General features: G+C 43.3%; 1 protein-coding gene across 6 annotated transcripts in view; it reads right to left on the bottom strand.

Annotated features, from left to right (window-relative positions):
* The window catches only part of CHCHD3 (coiled-coil-helix-coiled-coil-helix domain containing 3), a 146,275-nt gene that overhangs the window by 25,029 nt on the left and 106,360 nt on the right, over positions 1-14,886 (bottom strand). For all 6 annotated transcript variants that reach the window (XM_032687301.1, XM_032687302.1, XM_032687304.1 and 3 more), the window contains one exon: positions 4,903-4,973. In XM_032687301.1, the coding sequence (XP_032543192.1) occupies positions 4,903-4,973 (71 nt within the window). The remainder of the gene's footprint in view (positions 1-4,902; positions 4,974-14,886) is intronic.

Below are 14,886 nucleotides of genomic sequence, written 5' to 3'. Positions count from 1 at the left end.
TATTCCTCGAGCAAAATTTGGGGAATTAATTACATTTTGGGGCAAAACCTCACCACCAAAAGGATCAGGCAATCCCTAAAGAGGCCCTGGGGTTTGGATCTGGGGCTGAGGACTAAGTTTTTGCCTAAAAAAACAGCAGCAAGAAGCAACTCCGTGTAGTCCATGAGAGCAGCGGAGCAGGAGGGGAAAGGAAGGATAGTTTGGAAAAAGCTACATCTCCCACAAGGAATCAAAACCCACAGAAGACAAAACCCCATTTATTTTAGGCTGAATATGCCCTGTCTGCTTACTCTGCTCCCAAATGAATAATGAAGATGTTACTCGGCTCTAAATTCCACGGGGGAATAAAAATGTCACCAACGCAGCTGCCGAACTCCAAATTCAGGGAAAAAACCAACCAAACCCACAATCCAAAGGTACAATTTGATTAGGGAAAGTTCAAATCCTTGCCCAGAGCCTGGCCCTCTTCCTGTAATATGGCATTCTTTTCTTCTTGTGTAAACCTCTCATTATTAACAGAGCCATCTCCATAATGGAATAATTCGGGTCCTAATGGAAGCGCGGGGAACGTCGCTCCGACGTTACGGCCCCGTAATGGGGGTTTAATGGGATTTGGGAGCTGCAGGAACTGCCTGAACCCCCTCATTTAGGGTTTGATCAATGGGGACGAGATGCACCGGTTGATAACTCCCGATTTGATCGATGGGAATCGGGACCTGGCCGAGATAAAACATTTCTCACGGGCAGTCGGAATATCGGGTTAATCCAGGCTCGGAAGGAGGGGCTGCACACAAAGGGCAGGAGACCCGGCCAGGTCTTGGTTGCAAATCCATCTGGGATATTTGTATTTCCCCCCTTTTTAACGGGGTTAATTAGCCCTACAGACTGATGGAGTTTCAGGGACTAAATGGAGGAAGGAAAATCCAGGAAATATTTAATATACAATAATAGCATCCACTTGACTCTTGAAGGAGATGCAGCTTAAAAAGGGGAAGAAATTCAAGTTCTCTCCATAGAACTTGGTGACTAATTGTAGACTCATTCTATAAAAATACCAGGAAATATTTAATATACAATAATAATTGTATCCACTTGACTCTTGAAGGAGATGTAGCTTAAAAAGGGGAAGAAATTCAAGTTCTCTCAATAAAACTTGGTGACTAATTGTAGACTAACTGTATACAAAAACCAGGAAATATTTAATATAATAATAATAATAATAATAATAAAAATAATAATGTCCGCTTCTCTTTGCTCTTGAGAGAGATGTAGCTTAAAAAGGGGAAGAAATTCAAGTCAATAAAACTTGGTAATTAATCATAAACTCATTGTATACCAGGAAATATTTAATATCTAATAATAGTATCCACTTGACTCTTGAAAGAGGTGTAGATTAAAAAGGGGAAGAAACTCCAGTTATCTCAATAAAATTTGGTGACTAATTGTAGACTAACTCTATAAAAAAAATAGGAAATATTTAATATATAATAAGAGTACTTGACTCTTCAAGGAGATGTAGATTAAAAAGGGGAAGAAATTCAAGCTAACTCAATAAAACTTGGTGACTAATTGTAGACTAACTGTATACAAAACCCAGGAAATATTTCATATATAATAACAACAACAACAACAACAACAATAATAATAATTCATATATAATAACAACAACAACAACAACAACAATAATAATAATAATGTCCATTTCTCTTTGCTCTTGAAAGAGATGTAGCTTAAAAAGGGGAAGAAATTCAAGTCAATAAAACCTGATAACTAATTGTAGACTCATTGTATTAAAAAAACAGGAAATATTTAATATCTAATAATAGTATTCACTTGACTCTTGAAAGAGGTGCAGCTTAAAAGGGGAAGAAATTCAAGCCAATAAAACTTGATAAATAATTGTAGACTAACTGTATTAAAAAAACCAGGAAATATTTAATATATAATAATTGTATGCACTTGAATCTTGAGAGAGGTGTAGCTTAAAAAGGGGAAGGAATTCAAGTTATCTCAATAAAACTTAGTGACTAATTGTATAAAAAACCCTGGAAATATTCAATATATAATAATAGTGTCCACTTCTCTTTGCTCTTGAAAGAGATGTAGCTTGAAAAGGGGAAGAAATTCAAGTCAATAAAACTTGGTACTTAATTGTAGTCTAATTATATAAAAACCCCACGAAATATTTAATACATAATAACAGTATCCACCTGAGTCTTGAAAGAGGTGCAGCTTAAAAAGGGGAAGACATTCAAGTTATCTCAATAAAACCTGGCAACTAATTGCAGACTAATTACATAAAAAACCCAGGAAATATTTAATATATAATAATAATTGTATCCCCTTGACTCTTGAAAGAGATGTAGCTTAAAAAGTGGAAGAAATTCAAGTTCTCTCAATAAAACTTAGTGACTAATTGTATAAAAAAACCCAGGAAATATTCCATATATAATAATAGTATCCACTTCTCTTTGCTCTAGAAAGAGATGTAGCTTAAAAAGGGGAAGAAATTCAAGTCAATGAAATTTGATAAGTAATTGTAGACTCATTGTATTAAAAAAACAGGAAATATTTAATATCTAATAATAGTATCCACTTGACTCTTGAAAGAGGTGCAGCTTAAAAGGGGAAGAAATTCAAGTCAATAAAACTTGATAAATAATTGTAGACTAACTGTATAAAAAAACAGGAAATATTCAATATATAATAAGAGTACTTGACTCTTGAAAGAGGTGTTGCTTAAAAAGTGGAAGAAATCCAATTTCTCTCAATAAAACTTGGTAACTAATTGTAGATTAATTGTATAAAAACCCCAGTAAATATTTAACACATAATAATAGTACTTGACTCTTGAAGGAGATGTAGCTTAAAAAGGGGAAGAAATTCAAGTCAATAAAACTTGATATATAATTGTAGACTCATTATATTAAAAAAACAGGAAATATTTAATATATAATAAGAGTACTTGACACTTGAAAGAGGTGTAGCTTAAAAAGGGGAAGAAATCCAAGCTGTCTCAATAAAACTTGGTGAATAATTGTAGCCCTGTCCCACTAAAGTGGGATTATTTGTAAGAACACTCTGATTTTTACTTCCATTTTTTCCCTTTTTACTTCCTAATTTTTTCCTTTTTTACTTCCTAATTTTCTCCCTTTTTACTTTCTATTTTTTCCCTTTTTACTTCCTAATTTTTACCCTTTTCCTTCCTAATTTTTACCCTTTTTACTTCATAATTTTTACCCTTTTCCTTCCTAATTTTTACCCTTTTTACTTCCTATTTTTCCCCTTTTACTTCCTAATTTTTCCCCTTTTTACTTCCTATTTTATCCCTTTTTACTTCCTATTTTTCCCCTTTTACTTCCTAATTTTTTCCCTTTTTACTTCCAATTTTTATCTTTTACCTTCCTACTTTTTCCCTTTTACTTCCTATTTTTCCCCTTTTTATTTCCTAATTTTCTCCCTTTTTACTTTCTAATTTTTCCCTTTTTGCTTCCTAATTTTTCCCCCTTTACTTCATATTTTCCCTTTTTACTTCCTATTTTTCCCCTTTTTACTTCCTAATTTTTTCCTTTACTTCCTTTTTTTCTTTTTCACTTCCTAATTTTTTTCCCCTTTTTACTTCCTAAATTTTCCCCCTTTACTTCCTATTTTTTCCCCTTTTTACTTCCTATTTTTTCCCTTCCCTCTGCCATATCCACCAGCTCCATTTGTGCAAAAAGGAACCCAAAAGTATTTGATTTACTTGGGAAATCATTCATATATGAGAGGAAAAACCCAATCCCAAAGCCCATTTCCCACCCCTGGCCACAAAACCCAGTCAGAGCTCTGAGCTGGTACCTCAGGATCGGTTGTTTCAAATCCCCAAAAAACCTCCCTTTGGAATAATGCAAGTGAAATTAGGCAATAATGAGATTTAAAAGCCTCAGAGTAACACAGGGAGGAGACACCCACTTAATGGGAATCTTATCACAACCTCCCTGCTTTTCCAGATATAATGGGACACCCTCCAAATTATCCTGAAATCAGCCCTTGATCGATGGTCACCTTGTCCCTCTTGTTAAGGGACAGATCAATTCAGTCCTCAGCACGCTCTGCACCATTAACCAGCACGAAGATTTACAGGTACACTAGAGAATATCCAACAATTCAGGATATTAAGAGCTAAAATGAGGTTTATCTCACATTAAAGAATTTTATTTGCATCATTATCAGCGGCTCAAAAGGGATTTTCTCACTGAAAGTCAAAACAAAACACGGAACCAAAAGAAAATCCCTCCAACAAAATCTAAAAATGGCAGAATAATTCATTTTATGCAGCATTTCTGGGTTAGAGCAGAGACCAGAAAGGGTGTGAAAAGTTCCCTCTGTCTCCTCACTAAAATGATAAATGGAACCTTCTGCCTCAGGGATGAAGCAGCCAAAAGGGAAGAGTCCAAGGCCAAGGGTCAGAGTCCCTTTGATCCACCAATTACTGGATCTTTATTTAACCATCTTCAGGACTAATAAAAATTATTTAATTTGACCTTCACTGTTCAGGGCAAAGTGAAGTTCCCAATTTAAATCTTTCCCATCATGCAGGCACGGGATGAACACGATTGTCATGCAAAGTTGGAGCTGCGTTTTTGGTGCTCCATTAGAGAAAAGGGAATATATTTTTAGAGTATTTTCACGCTTCTTATCGACTATAAATTAACTAATATATATTAACTCTGCATCCCATTTCTATGCAGTTTATGGTTTCTATGCACTGGCTTCCAAATTCTTCCAAATTCCCTCCTTTCAATAACCAGCATGGATTGATAGGATCTATGAGGGGGGAAAGGGGAATTATTGTGCATTTTAATGGGGATAAAAACTCCTCCAGCTGCCAGAATCAAGAAAAACCCAAGGGAACAGACTTACTTGAACCGAGCTGACACTTCATCAGCAGCTTTTTGGTATTGCTCTGTGGTGACTTTGTAGAACTGGGCACTCTGGGAAGGGAAGAAAACAAAATAAAAGCAGGTTTCAAACAATGTCATTTATATGCATCATAATATCTAGTTAATACAGCTAATTTGGATATTTTATCCATTTAAGTTGCTCAAAAAAGCACTCAAAACCTGACCACAAAATGAAATTCACACAAAATTTCAAAGATTGCTTTTTAAATAAGTGTGTCCTCTTGGCTCTGGAAGGTTATGAAGGAGAGAGAAATTCTAAAGAGACACGGGGTAAGAATCCCACATGTAGCACAAGGTGTTCCTGGAGGCCTTGAAACTTCTTCATCAGAAAGAAAAATCAAAATACTGAATCCTTCCTTCTTTCCATGTCCCTATTTGTGTTACTTACACACATCTCCCCATCTGGTTTACAGGTGACACTTGAGCCAAACTTCAAAGCCACACAATAAATTAACGACATTTTAACTTTTCTCTTTTAGTCTTCACCTTAAAAATGCCTCTGCGGGGAGTTATTGTGATATTCCAAACTTCCAGGTCGCTTCGATCAGTTGCTAATTTTAATTTTAATTTTAATTTTAATTTTAATTTTGAAAATCAGGTGGCTTCAGAATGTATTTTCATCTCCCTTAAACCCAGGAATGGCTTTGACTCAGTCCCACCAAGTCATTTCTTTCCAGAATGAAGGCAAGATAGGATCAGCAAGAAACGGAACTTCTCCGTGTGTAAAAATGTCAAGGAAAGTTTCTGACCTTTGGAAGAAGGGGTAGGATATTCCAGAGGAATATAGGGATGGTGTGAGGTCATGGCATGGAGAAAATAAGAAGGGTCAAAGCCCAACTGTAACTTAAAAGTGGCCACTGCCACAACAGACAATTAAAAAAGTCCCCATAAAAATATCAGCAACCAAGGGAGGGTTAAGGAGAACTTCCATCCTTTATTGGATGTGGGAGGAAACACAGTGACAAAGGCCCAGGAAAGGGCTGAGAAATTTAATGTTTTCTTTGCCTCAGTCTTTAGGAGTAAGATCAGTTGTTCACAGAATCCCAGAATCAGCTGGGTTGGAAAAGCCCTCTGAGATCATCCAGTCCAACCCTTGATCCAACCCCGCTGTGGTTCCCAGCCCATGGCACTGATGCCACATCCAGTCTGTCCTTAAACACCTCCAGGGACGGAGAATCCTCCACTTCCCTGGGCAGCCCATTCCAGTGGCTGATCCCTCTCCATGGAAAACTTTCCTTCCTGATGTCCAACCTGACCGTGCCCTGGCCCAGCTTGAGGTCACGCCCTCTTGTCCTGGCTGGAGAGCTTGAAAACTACAGAAGCTGGACCTGTCCAGCAATAAAATAACCAGTTTACGAGGCTTGCAGGAACATGATCTGCTGGAGACCATCAACCTGGAGGATAACCAAGTACCACACTTCATATCCACCTCAGTTTCTTCTAAGAATGCAGAATATATATATATTTTTTTTAACTGAATTCCTTTGAGAGATCAAAAATTCTCACAACACTGCAAGAAATGAATATTAGAACCATAGAATCATAGAATCAGCTGGGTTGGACGGGACCTCCAAGATCATCCAGTCCAACCCTTGATCCAACCCCGCCATGGTTCCCAGCCCATGGCACTGATGCCACATCCAGTCTGTCCTTAAACACCTCCAGAGATGGAGAATCCACCACTTCCCTGGGCAGCCCATTCCAATGGCTGAGCACCCTCTCTGCAAAGAAATTCTTTCTAATATCCAACCTAAACCTCCCCTGGCACAGCTGAAGACCAAGCCCTCTTGTCTGGCTGATCCCTGCCTGGGAGAAGAGACCAACCCCCCCCGGCTCCCCCCTCCTGTCAGGGAGTTGCAGAGAGTGAGGAGGTCTCCCCTGAGCCTCCTCCTCTCCAGGCTGAGCCCCCCCAGCTCCCTCAGCCTCTCCTCCCAGCACTTGTGCTCCAGTCCCTTCCCCAGCCTCGCTGCTCTTCTCTGCCCCTGCTCCAGCCCCTCCAGGGCCTTGCTGAGCTCAGGGCCCAGAGCTGGACACAGCACTCCAGGGGTGGCCTCCCCAGTGCCCAGCCCAGGGGCACAAGCCCTGCCCTGCTCCTGCTGCCACACTCTTCCTCAGCCAGCCCAGCAGCCATTGGCCCTCTTGGCCATCTGGGTACCCAAAGCCCTGAGCTGGAAGAAAGGGATGGGGAGAAACTGGAGACCCCATAATCTGAGGGGAAAGGGTCAGTGAGCAGCTACAGCACTTAAGAGACACTGTGGGATGGTGCTGAGGGAGATGGTGGAAGAGCTCACTGAACCATTTTCCACAGTTTTGAAATTGCATTTCAAACCAAGTAGTGTCTAATTAATGTATGTATTTCAACAAGTATCAATGCCATGATGTGCATGAAAAGATTATTTGAGTGTCTTTTCTCTTCAAAGCAGCACCAAGTTGGGTGGGAGTGTTGGATGTGCTGGAGGGCAGGAGGGCTCTGCAGAGGGACCTGGCCAGGCTGGATCCATGAGCTGAGGACAGTGGGATGAGGTTCCACAAGGCCAATGCCGGGTCCTGGCCTTGGGTCACAACAACCCCCTGCAGCTCCAGGCTGGGCCAGAGGGGCTGGAAAGCTGGAAAAGGCCCTGGGGGTGCTGGGGAGAGTGGCTGGACATGAGCCCGAGTGTGCCCAGGGGGGAAGGAGGCCAATGGCCCCTGGATTGGATCAGGAATAGTGTGTCCAGCAGGAGCAGGGGAGGGATTGTTCCCTGTGCTGGGACCTGGGGAGGCCCCCCTGGAATGCTGGGGGCAGTTCTGGGCCCCTCAGACAGGAGAGACATGGAGGGCGTGTGCAGGGAAGGGAAGGGAGCTGGGAAGGGTCTGGAGAATTCCTGAGGGAGCTGGGGGGGCTCAGCCTGGAGAAAAGGAGGCTCAGGGGGGACTTTCTGGCTCTGCAAGTCCCTGACAGGAGGGGGGAGCTGGTGGGGGTCGGGCTCTGCTCCCAGGGAACAAGGGACAGGAGGAGAGGGAACGGCCTCCAGCTGTGCCAGGGGAGGGTCAGGTTGGATATTGGGAAAATTCCCTCCTGCAAAGGGCTGTCCAGCCCTGGCACAGCTGCCCAGGGCAGGGGTGGAGTCCCCGTCCCTGGAGGGATTTCAAAGCCCTGTGGATGTGGCACTTGAGGACATGGTCAGTGGTGGCCTTGGCAGTGCTGAGGGAACAGCAGGACTTAATGATCTTAAAAGTCTTTTCCAAGGTAAAGAATTCTATGATCCCATACCCAAAGACAAATCACTGTAATGTTGTGATGCTTCATGTCTAAATAATATATACTTGGCATTTTTCAGGAGGTTTTTATAGCCTTGGCACAGTTGGATTTCAGCTCTAATAACTAAGGCACCTGGCTGCACAGTTGGAGGAATAAAAGTTAAAACCACTCAAAACTTCCCTAAAACCATTTTTTTCTCTGCCTGACGGTGGAAACAGGTCGTGGAGATGCAGAAAGGTTGTGCTGGCACTTGCAAGAACTCTTCTGGAGCTTTGAGTCATCAGGAACCCCGGGGAGTCGTGGCAACATGGCAACGAAACTCTCACAGTCACACCCTGTGGGATTCCATCAAACCATTCTGAATCCTCATTTTAACAACCTACGACTTTATCCCCTGGTTTAAAGTTACTGATGCCTCAATATCGATTGTGAATCTTTAAAATATTTAACATGTGCCAGGCTGGGAGAGCTGGGGGGGTTCATTCTGGAGAAGAGAAGGCTCCCGGGAGAGCTGAGAGCCCCTTGCAGGGCCTAAAGGGGCTCCAGGAGAGCTGGAGAGGGACTGGGGACAAGGGATGGAGGGACAGGACACAGGGAATGGCTTCCCAGTGCCAGAGGGTTGGGATAGATGGGATATTGGGAAGGAATTCCTGGCCCTGGTCCAGGTTGTCCAGAGAAGCTGTGGCTGCCCCTGGATCCCTGGAAGTGTCCAAGGGCAGGTTGGAGCAACCTGGGTTAGTGGAAGGTGTCCCTGCCCATGGCAAGGGGTGGAAAGAGATGCTCTTTAAGGTCCCTTCCAATCTAAATCTTTCCATGATTCTATAACATACATGGAAGGCACGATGCAGTCCATGGAAAATGTCATTCCAATTTTAATAGTGGCTAAAGTGACGGGCTTTATTTGTTCAAGACATTGATGTATGAAAGAGCAGTAAGGCCAACAACGTTTTTAGGGAAAAGCCTGTAAATGGAGAGATCACTCTTCTGTAAAAGTCAAAGATGACACAGGGCCTGTGGTCACTGGGTTACTAAATGTGTCCTGAGCAACATCTATCTGTGCCAAATCATGTTCAGAGGGGGGCAGGTAACAGGGCCCACTCCAGCAAAAACAACTTTATGACAGTCCAAAAGACTCAGAACTAACTCAAAAAAAAAAAAACAAACCAACAAAAAAGAAGGCAAAAACATTTTTCTTTTCCACTTACAGATTTCACCTTCCAAGGTTCTTCCTGGCGAATTATAATCTCGAAACGCACCGAAATCGCCCAACGAACCCCCAGCTCCAGACACGGGGAAAATTGTATTGCAAGGCTAATATTTTTCCCACAAATTATAACAAATTGGCTGAGACCTGCTGCAGTCAAAGGTCAGGCCCAGACCTCAGAGAGCACAGCGCTCTGCTGCTCTCCTGCCTCCCACATCCAGCCCTAATAACTCATTTGTCCTGGAACCGAGGTTTCCACGCGCGGGGGACGTGGGGTCGTTTCTTTTTTTCATAAATCATCATTGGCCAGTAAGAAAAGTGCAAATGAAACCCTGCTCACACCGGTGACCCCCTCGCATCCAGCAATTCCAGCTGCCCAATGACAGCCCCAGCCAGGTTTCCCGGGATGGAGATGGAATCAATAGGTCCGGGATTAGGCGGCGACTGAGGACGGGGCGAGCGAGGAGGGGTCAGGGGCTGAGATGATGAATAGTTCTCCATCACCCCCAGTCCCCTCCCACACCCACATCCACTATAATCTTATTTGGGCTGTGATTTATCTTTCTTTGGCCTGATCAATAAAGATGAACACAACAGTTGTAAGGATCGATCGCAATTTTTTATCATTTTCAAGCATGAAGGAGCATTTCTGACACAAAAACAATATTCCAAGTGTACTTGTTCTACTTTTTAATTGCAGTTCAAGTGATCAACTGAGCTGCTATCTATGCCAAGAAGTTTTAATCCTTCAGGAGGCTCAAGTTATCAAGGAATCATTTGTTATCTCACATGAAGTGTGCTGTGTTTCTTGGTTCAGGTCTTGCTTTGAAACTCACTCAGATTCTGCTTCAGAGATAAACTTGGTATAATCCAGAGATGAGGTTTCACTTAACAAGTCCTCCCTAATCCTCAAGATAAAAGGGCAATGGCCATTTCCCTAAATACAGAACAAAAATGGTGCTATAACATCACTTCCTCAGTCCCCAGATAAATATACATGTATTATTCCTATCCCTGGAAATGTCTGAGTCCAGGCTGGATAGGGCTTGGAGCAGCCTGGGGTAGTGGAAGGTGTCCCTGCCCATGGCAGGGGGTGGCACTGGATGGTCTTTAGGGTCCCTACAACCCCAACCATCCTGTGATTAACTCTGGACATATATTCTGCATATTCACAGACTGTTTAACTTAAAGAGGAGGACAAAAGTCACAGTCCAATTCTCAGCTCACCAGCAGTGACAACATACCTGGATCGGGGCTGTGGATCTTCACAAGTTCCAAACAGTGCCAAAGGCAGCTGTTTTCTCCCCAAAGTGGAGAGGGGAAGAACGGAGGGAAGAGAAATGCAACAGCACCTGCAACGTTCTGCATCAAGCAGCCTGTGCACGAACACACAGAGCTCAGCTGTGGTTATGACATCCCAGATCTATGTATTTCATAGATATTCCTGGGATTCTTTTAACTAAATAAGCCACTCAAGTTGTAGTAAATATTACAGCTGAATGAATTTGTCTTTTTGATTGAGGTTCCTGGGCATGTGAATCATGAAAAGGTCTTCACTTACAGAATTACACCTTCCCCTCTTTAAAGTCCTCTCTGTTGCTGTGGAAGATGCTCCAAGGGCTGGATTCCCTCTGCTCTGGAGTCAGGTTGGGAGAGCTGGGAATGTTCCCCTGGAGAAGAGAAGGCTCCAGGGAGAGCTGAGAGCTCCTTGCAGGGCCTAAAGGGGCTCCAGGAGAGCTGGAGAGGGATATGGGACAAGGCATGGAGGGACAGGACACAGGGAATGGTTTCCCAGTGCCAGAGGGCAGGGTTAGGTGGGATATTGGGAAGGAATTGCTGTCTGGGAGGGTGGGAAGGGGCTGGAATGGATTTCCCAGAGAAGCTGTGGCTGCCCCTGGATCCCTGGAAATGTCCAAGGCCAGGTTGGAGCAACCTGGGACAGTGAAAGGTGTCCCTGCCCATGGTAGGGGTGGAATGGGATGAGCTTTAAGGTCCCTTCCAACCCAAACCATTCCAGTGGTTTTGGTTCAAAGACAATCCCATGTTTCAACCAAACTGAGTAACAAGTGGTGCCTGTTTCAGAGGTACCTTCAAACCAGGGAACTGAGAGAAACACGGGCTGGACTGTGGAAGAGAAGTGAAAGAGAACTTCAATTTTAATTTAAAATCTCTCCAGTTTGCCCTGATAAATACACAGAGCCACAGAAAATATAAATAACACCATCATTCAGGCAGAGAAAAAAGAGATCTGACCACAGGCCAAAGTCTTTTCACCTTGGTTGCCCCTGAAATAATCTTCCCTGAACAGAAGTGAGAGCAGAAGCTTCTTAAGGAACATATTATGAAGGAATAAGAGAAGAATTATTTCGCTTGACAGCTCTGATTTCAAAGGTCTGGGCAAGAAAATAAATCCCTCCAGCCCCTCAGAAGGTCACTGTTTTGTCTGCATGGGGGACCTCAAAGCACAAAGTACATGTTTTACTCTCCGCTGAAAAATCTTCAGATTTTCAGCACAGGCAAAGCTCTGAAAGATCTTGTGTCATCCAAGCTGATAAAAGATTATCAAAAGAACCAGGAGAACTTGAGATCCCTCATTTAATTTCACTAGAGATACATCACCTATCTGCACTGTTTTATTAAAAACCTGGTGAAAGAGTTTTCACTGCAGAAACACCATTACTTGCTTTGGCATTGAATTTTTTTGCTTTCAAGCCCTTTGGGCTCTTAAATCCCCGAACGGATTCAATGTGAGGGGGGCAACATTCGTGCGAATCTATTTCAACTTTATATATTTTTTTTTTTAATTAAATCTAATAAGTTCTGTAGTTAACAGTTTGTTTGACAGAGGGAACAAAAAAAAAGACTTTTGACTTGCACACAAAGGAGGGACGGATCTGCCCTTTTCTGCTTCAGGTTTTTTAGCGCCGAGAAAGACAAAAATGAGCCCAGCTTGACGTCGGCTCAGCTCAGCACCTGCTCCACCCACCAAAGGAACGAGGAGCTTGGGCTGTTTTGGCACCTCTGAGAAGCAGGGGAGAATTTTTAATTTAAAGACTTCTTTTTTCCCTTCTCATCCTCCCCCACGGAAGGACTCAAAAGCTCATCCACGGGCAAAGACGATCCCGTTCCCTGAATGGCAAATTGGAAAGTTTTTCTTTGCCTCTTTTTAATCCATTTCTGCTGCTGTTAAGCTTTTTTTTTTTTTTTTCTTCCCCTCCCTTAATTGTACTTTTGGCCATGTCATCTCAGTACATCTTTAACAGACCCACTTGTGGATAACACGAGGCATTTTGTTTTAATCATCCTGTTGACACACAGCCTGGGATCTGTGTGGCCTTAAAAGAGAAGATTTCCAAAGCCAAAATGAAGTCGTTTCACCCTTTTAATCCAAACTCAGGATTGACACAGTTTTTTCCAAGCCCTGTCCAGCCTGGCCTTGGACACTTCCAGGGATCCAGGGGCAGCCACAGCTTCTCTGGGAAACCTGGGTCAGGGCCAGGAATTCCTTCCCAATATCCCATCTAACCCCCTGCCCTCTGGCAGTGGGAAGCCATTCCCTGTGTCCTGTCCCTCCAGCCCTTGTCCCCAGTCCCTCTCCAGCTCTCCTGGAGCCCCTTTAGGCCCTGCAAGGGGCTCTCAGCTCTCCCTGGAGCCTTCTCTTCTCCAGGGGAACACTCCCAGCTCTCCCAGCCTGGCTCCAGTACAGAGGGGCTCCAGCCCTGGGAGCAGCTCCAGGGCCTCCTCTGGACAAGATGAACTGGTAGAAGAAATAAACTTAAAGTATCCACTCAAGTTTAATCTATGAAACTGCCACTAAAAGCAGAAAGTGAGCAAGGAGGGGAGGAATTAGGGAAGAAGAAGAAATAATAAAGAGAGAATAAGACCATCTCCTGTTGTGTGCATACACCCAAATTCCAAATGATATTCCATTACAGCTTTATAAATATGACCATTTTTATGGCATTTTCATTTGAATTCAAAACCTCCATTTGTCACAGAATTGATTTTAACAAGCCATGGAAAACCAACCATAAAACATCATCCAGAATCCCAAGTGATACTGCATCTTCATTGTGCCTCCAAATGATCTATGGATGGAGTAATCCCTTCTGAAATGTCATCAGATCAGGCCTTTGCCTGAATTTTTAGATAAGTTATTTTTTATACAAGTTATGACTCCTCTCATTTGCTGCAGCTGCTCCAATTGCTGCAGTTTTCAGCTCCAGAGAGGAAACTAAGGATGTCCAATTCCTCATGCAGGGAACCTACAGAACACTTAAGACTCCTACTCTTGTTTTTACATCCTATAATGAGCTGATTTTTGAAGGAGGGGACTGACTGCCCTCATTGGGACTGTCATCAGAACCCACTGGATGGACCAAAAGGTTCTCTGTGCCTGGGAATAATTCAGCTTTTATGGGAATCTATGCAAATGGAGCATCTTTCCACAGGAGAATGGTTGCTGCCCAAAGCAACACTGAATTCCAAACACAAAAGGCACCTTCGGAGAAGCACCCAAAGATCCCTAAATGAGAGGCTTCAACCACGCAATGAGGATGTTCAGGACAACTCAGAGACTGAAGCTGCAGGGACAGATCAGGGGATGAGCTTCTGTAGCACTCATTTTGTCCCACTTCTATGGGACAAGTTGCAGCAAGGCAGGGAGAGGGAATTAAAACTGGAAGAGAAGCCTCACAATTAAAAAGAAGGTGAGGCAGCAATCTGGGATCCTGGGCTGAGCCTACAGGATCCTTCCTGATAAGGAAGTTAAGGCTAACACCAATATCAGGGTTTTGGGGGAGTTTGCCTAGAGCTCCATATTTCCTGCCTTGGCTTAAATTCAAGTGCAATTCCCTCTCTTCTGCCTTTACAAAACCTGGAAGAAACTGGTCCTGGACCAGCCTGTCCCTGTGATAGAAGAGATGTGTGAACTGTGATGGACTGAAGGAGGATTTTGGACACCCAGTGTCACCACATATCTGTTTCTACAGAGGGACAAAACAGCAACCAGGTACCCAAACAAAGCTGCTGGAGGTGCCACAGGAAGAGACAGTCCTAAGACCCACTCAAAAAAATATTCCTGGGATAGTGGAAGGTGTCCCTGCCCATGGCAGAAGGGTGGAATTGGATGACCTTTTTTAAGGTCCCTTCCAACCCAAAGCAATCTGTGATGATATCAAACAAAGGAGCAACAGCTGCACGTGGGAAAACGTCCTGCAGGAAGACAATTCACCTCTCACATGTGTTTGTTTGATTCCATGACCTGTGTGGTTGTCAGAGGTACTCAATGTGCAGCAAGTGGGGCAAAATCCTTAACTCAGTTATCAGCAGAGAACATCTGAAAAACAGTGAATTCTGTGACCTTCTCATTTGAATTTCCAATTCTGTTTTTCAGGCCCCACTAACTAATACTTTTAACTGCAACTATTAATGTCTCTGAAGTTCCTGCCCAGCTATGCTTCACTTCCCTCTCCTGCCCTGGTAGAACATCGATCTCT

This window comes from Chiroxiphia lanceolata, chromosome 5 (genome assembly GCF_009829145.1).
Source record: "Chiroxiphia lanceolata isolate bChiLan1 chromosome 5, bChiLan1.pri, whole genome shotgun sequence".
Classification (NCBI taxonomy): Eukaryota; Metazoa; Chordata; class Aves; order Passeriformes; family Pipridae; genus Chiroxiphia; species Chiroxiphia lanceolata.
The sequence above is the reverse complement of the archived record's forward strand: the minus strand, read 5'-3'. Positions and strand labels throughout refer to the sequence as shown.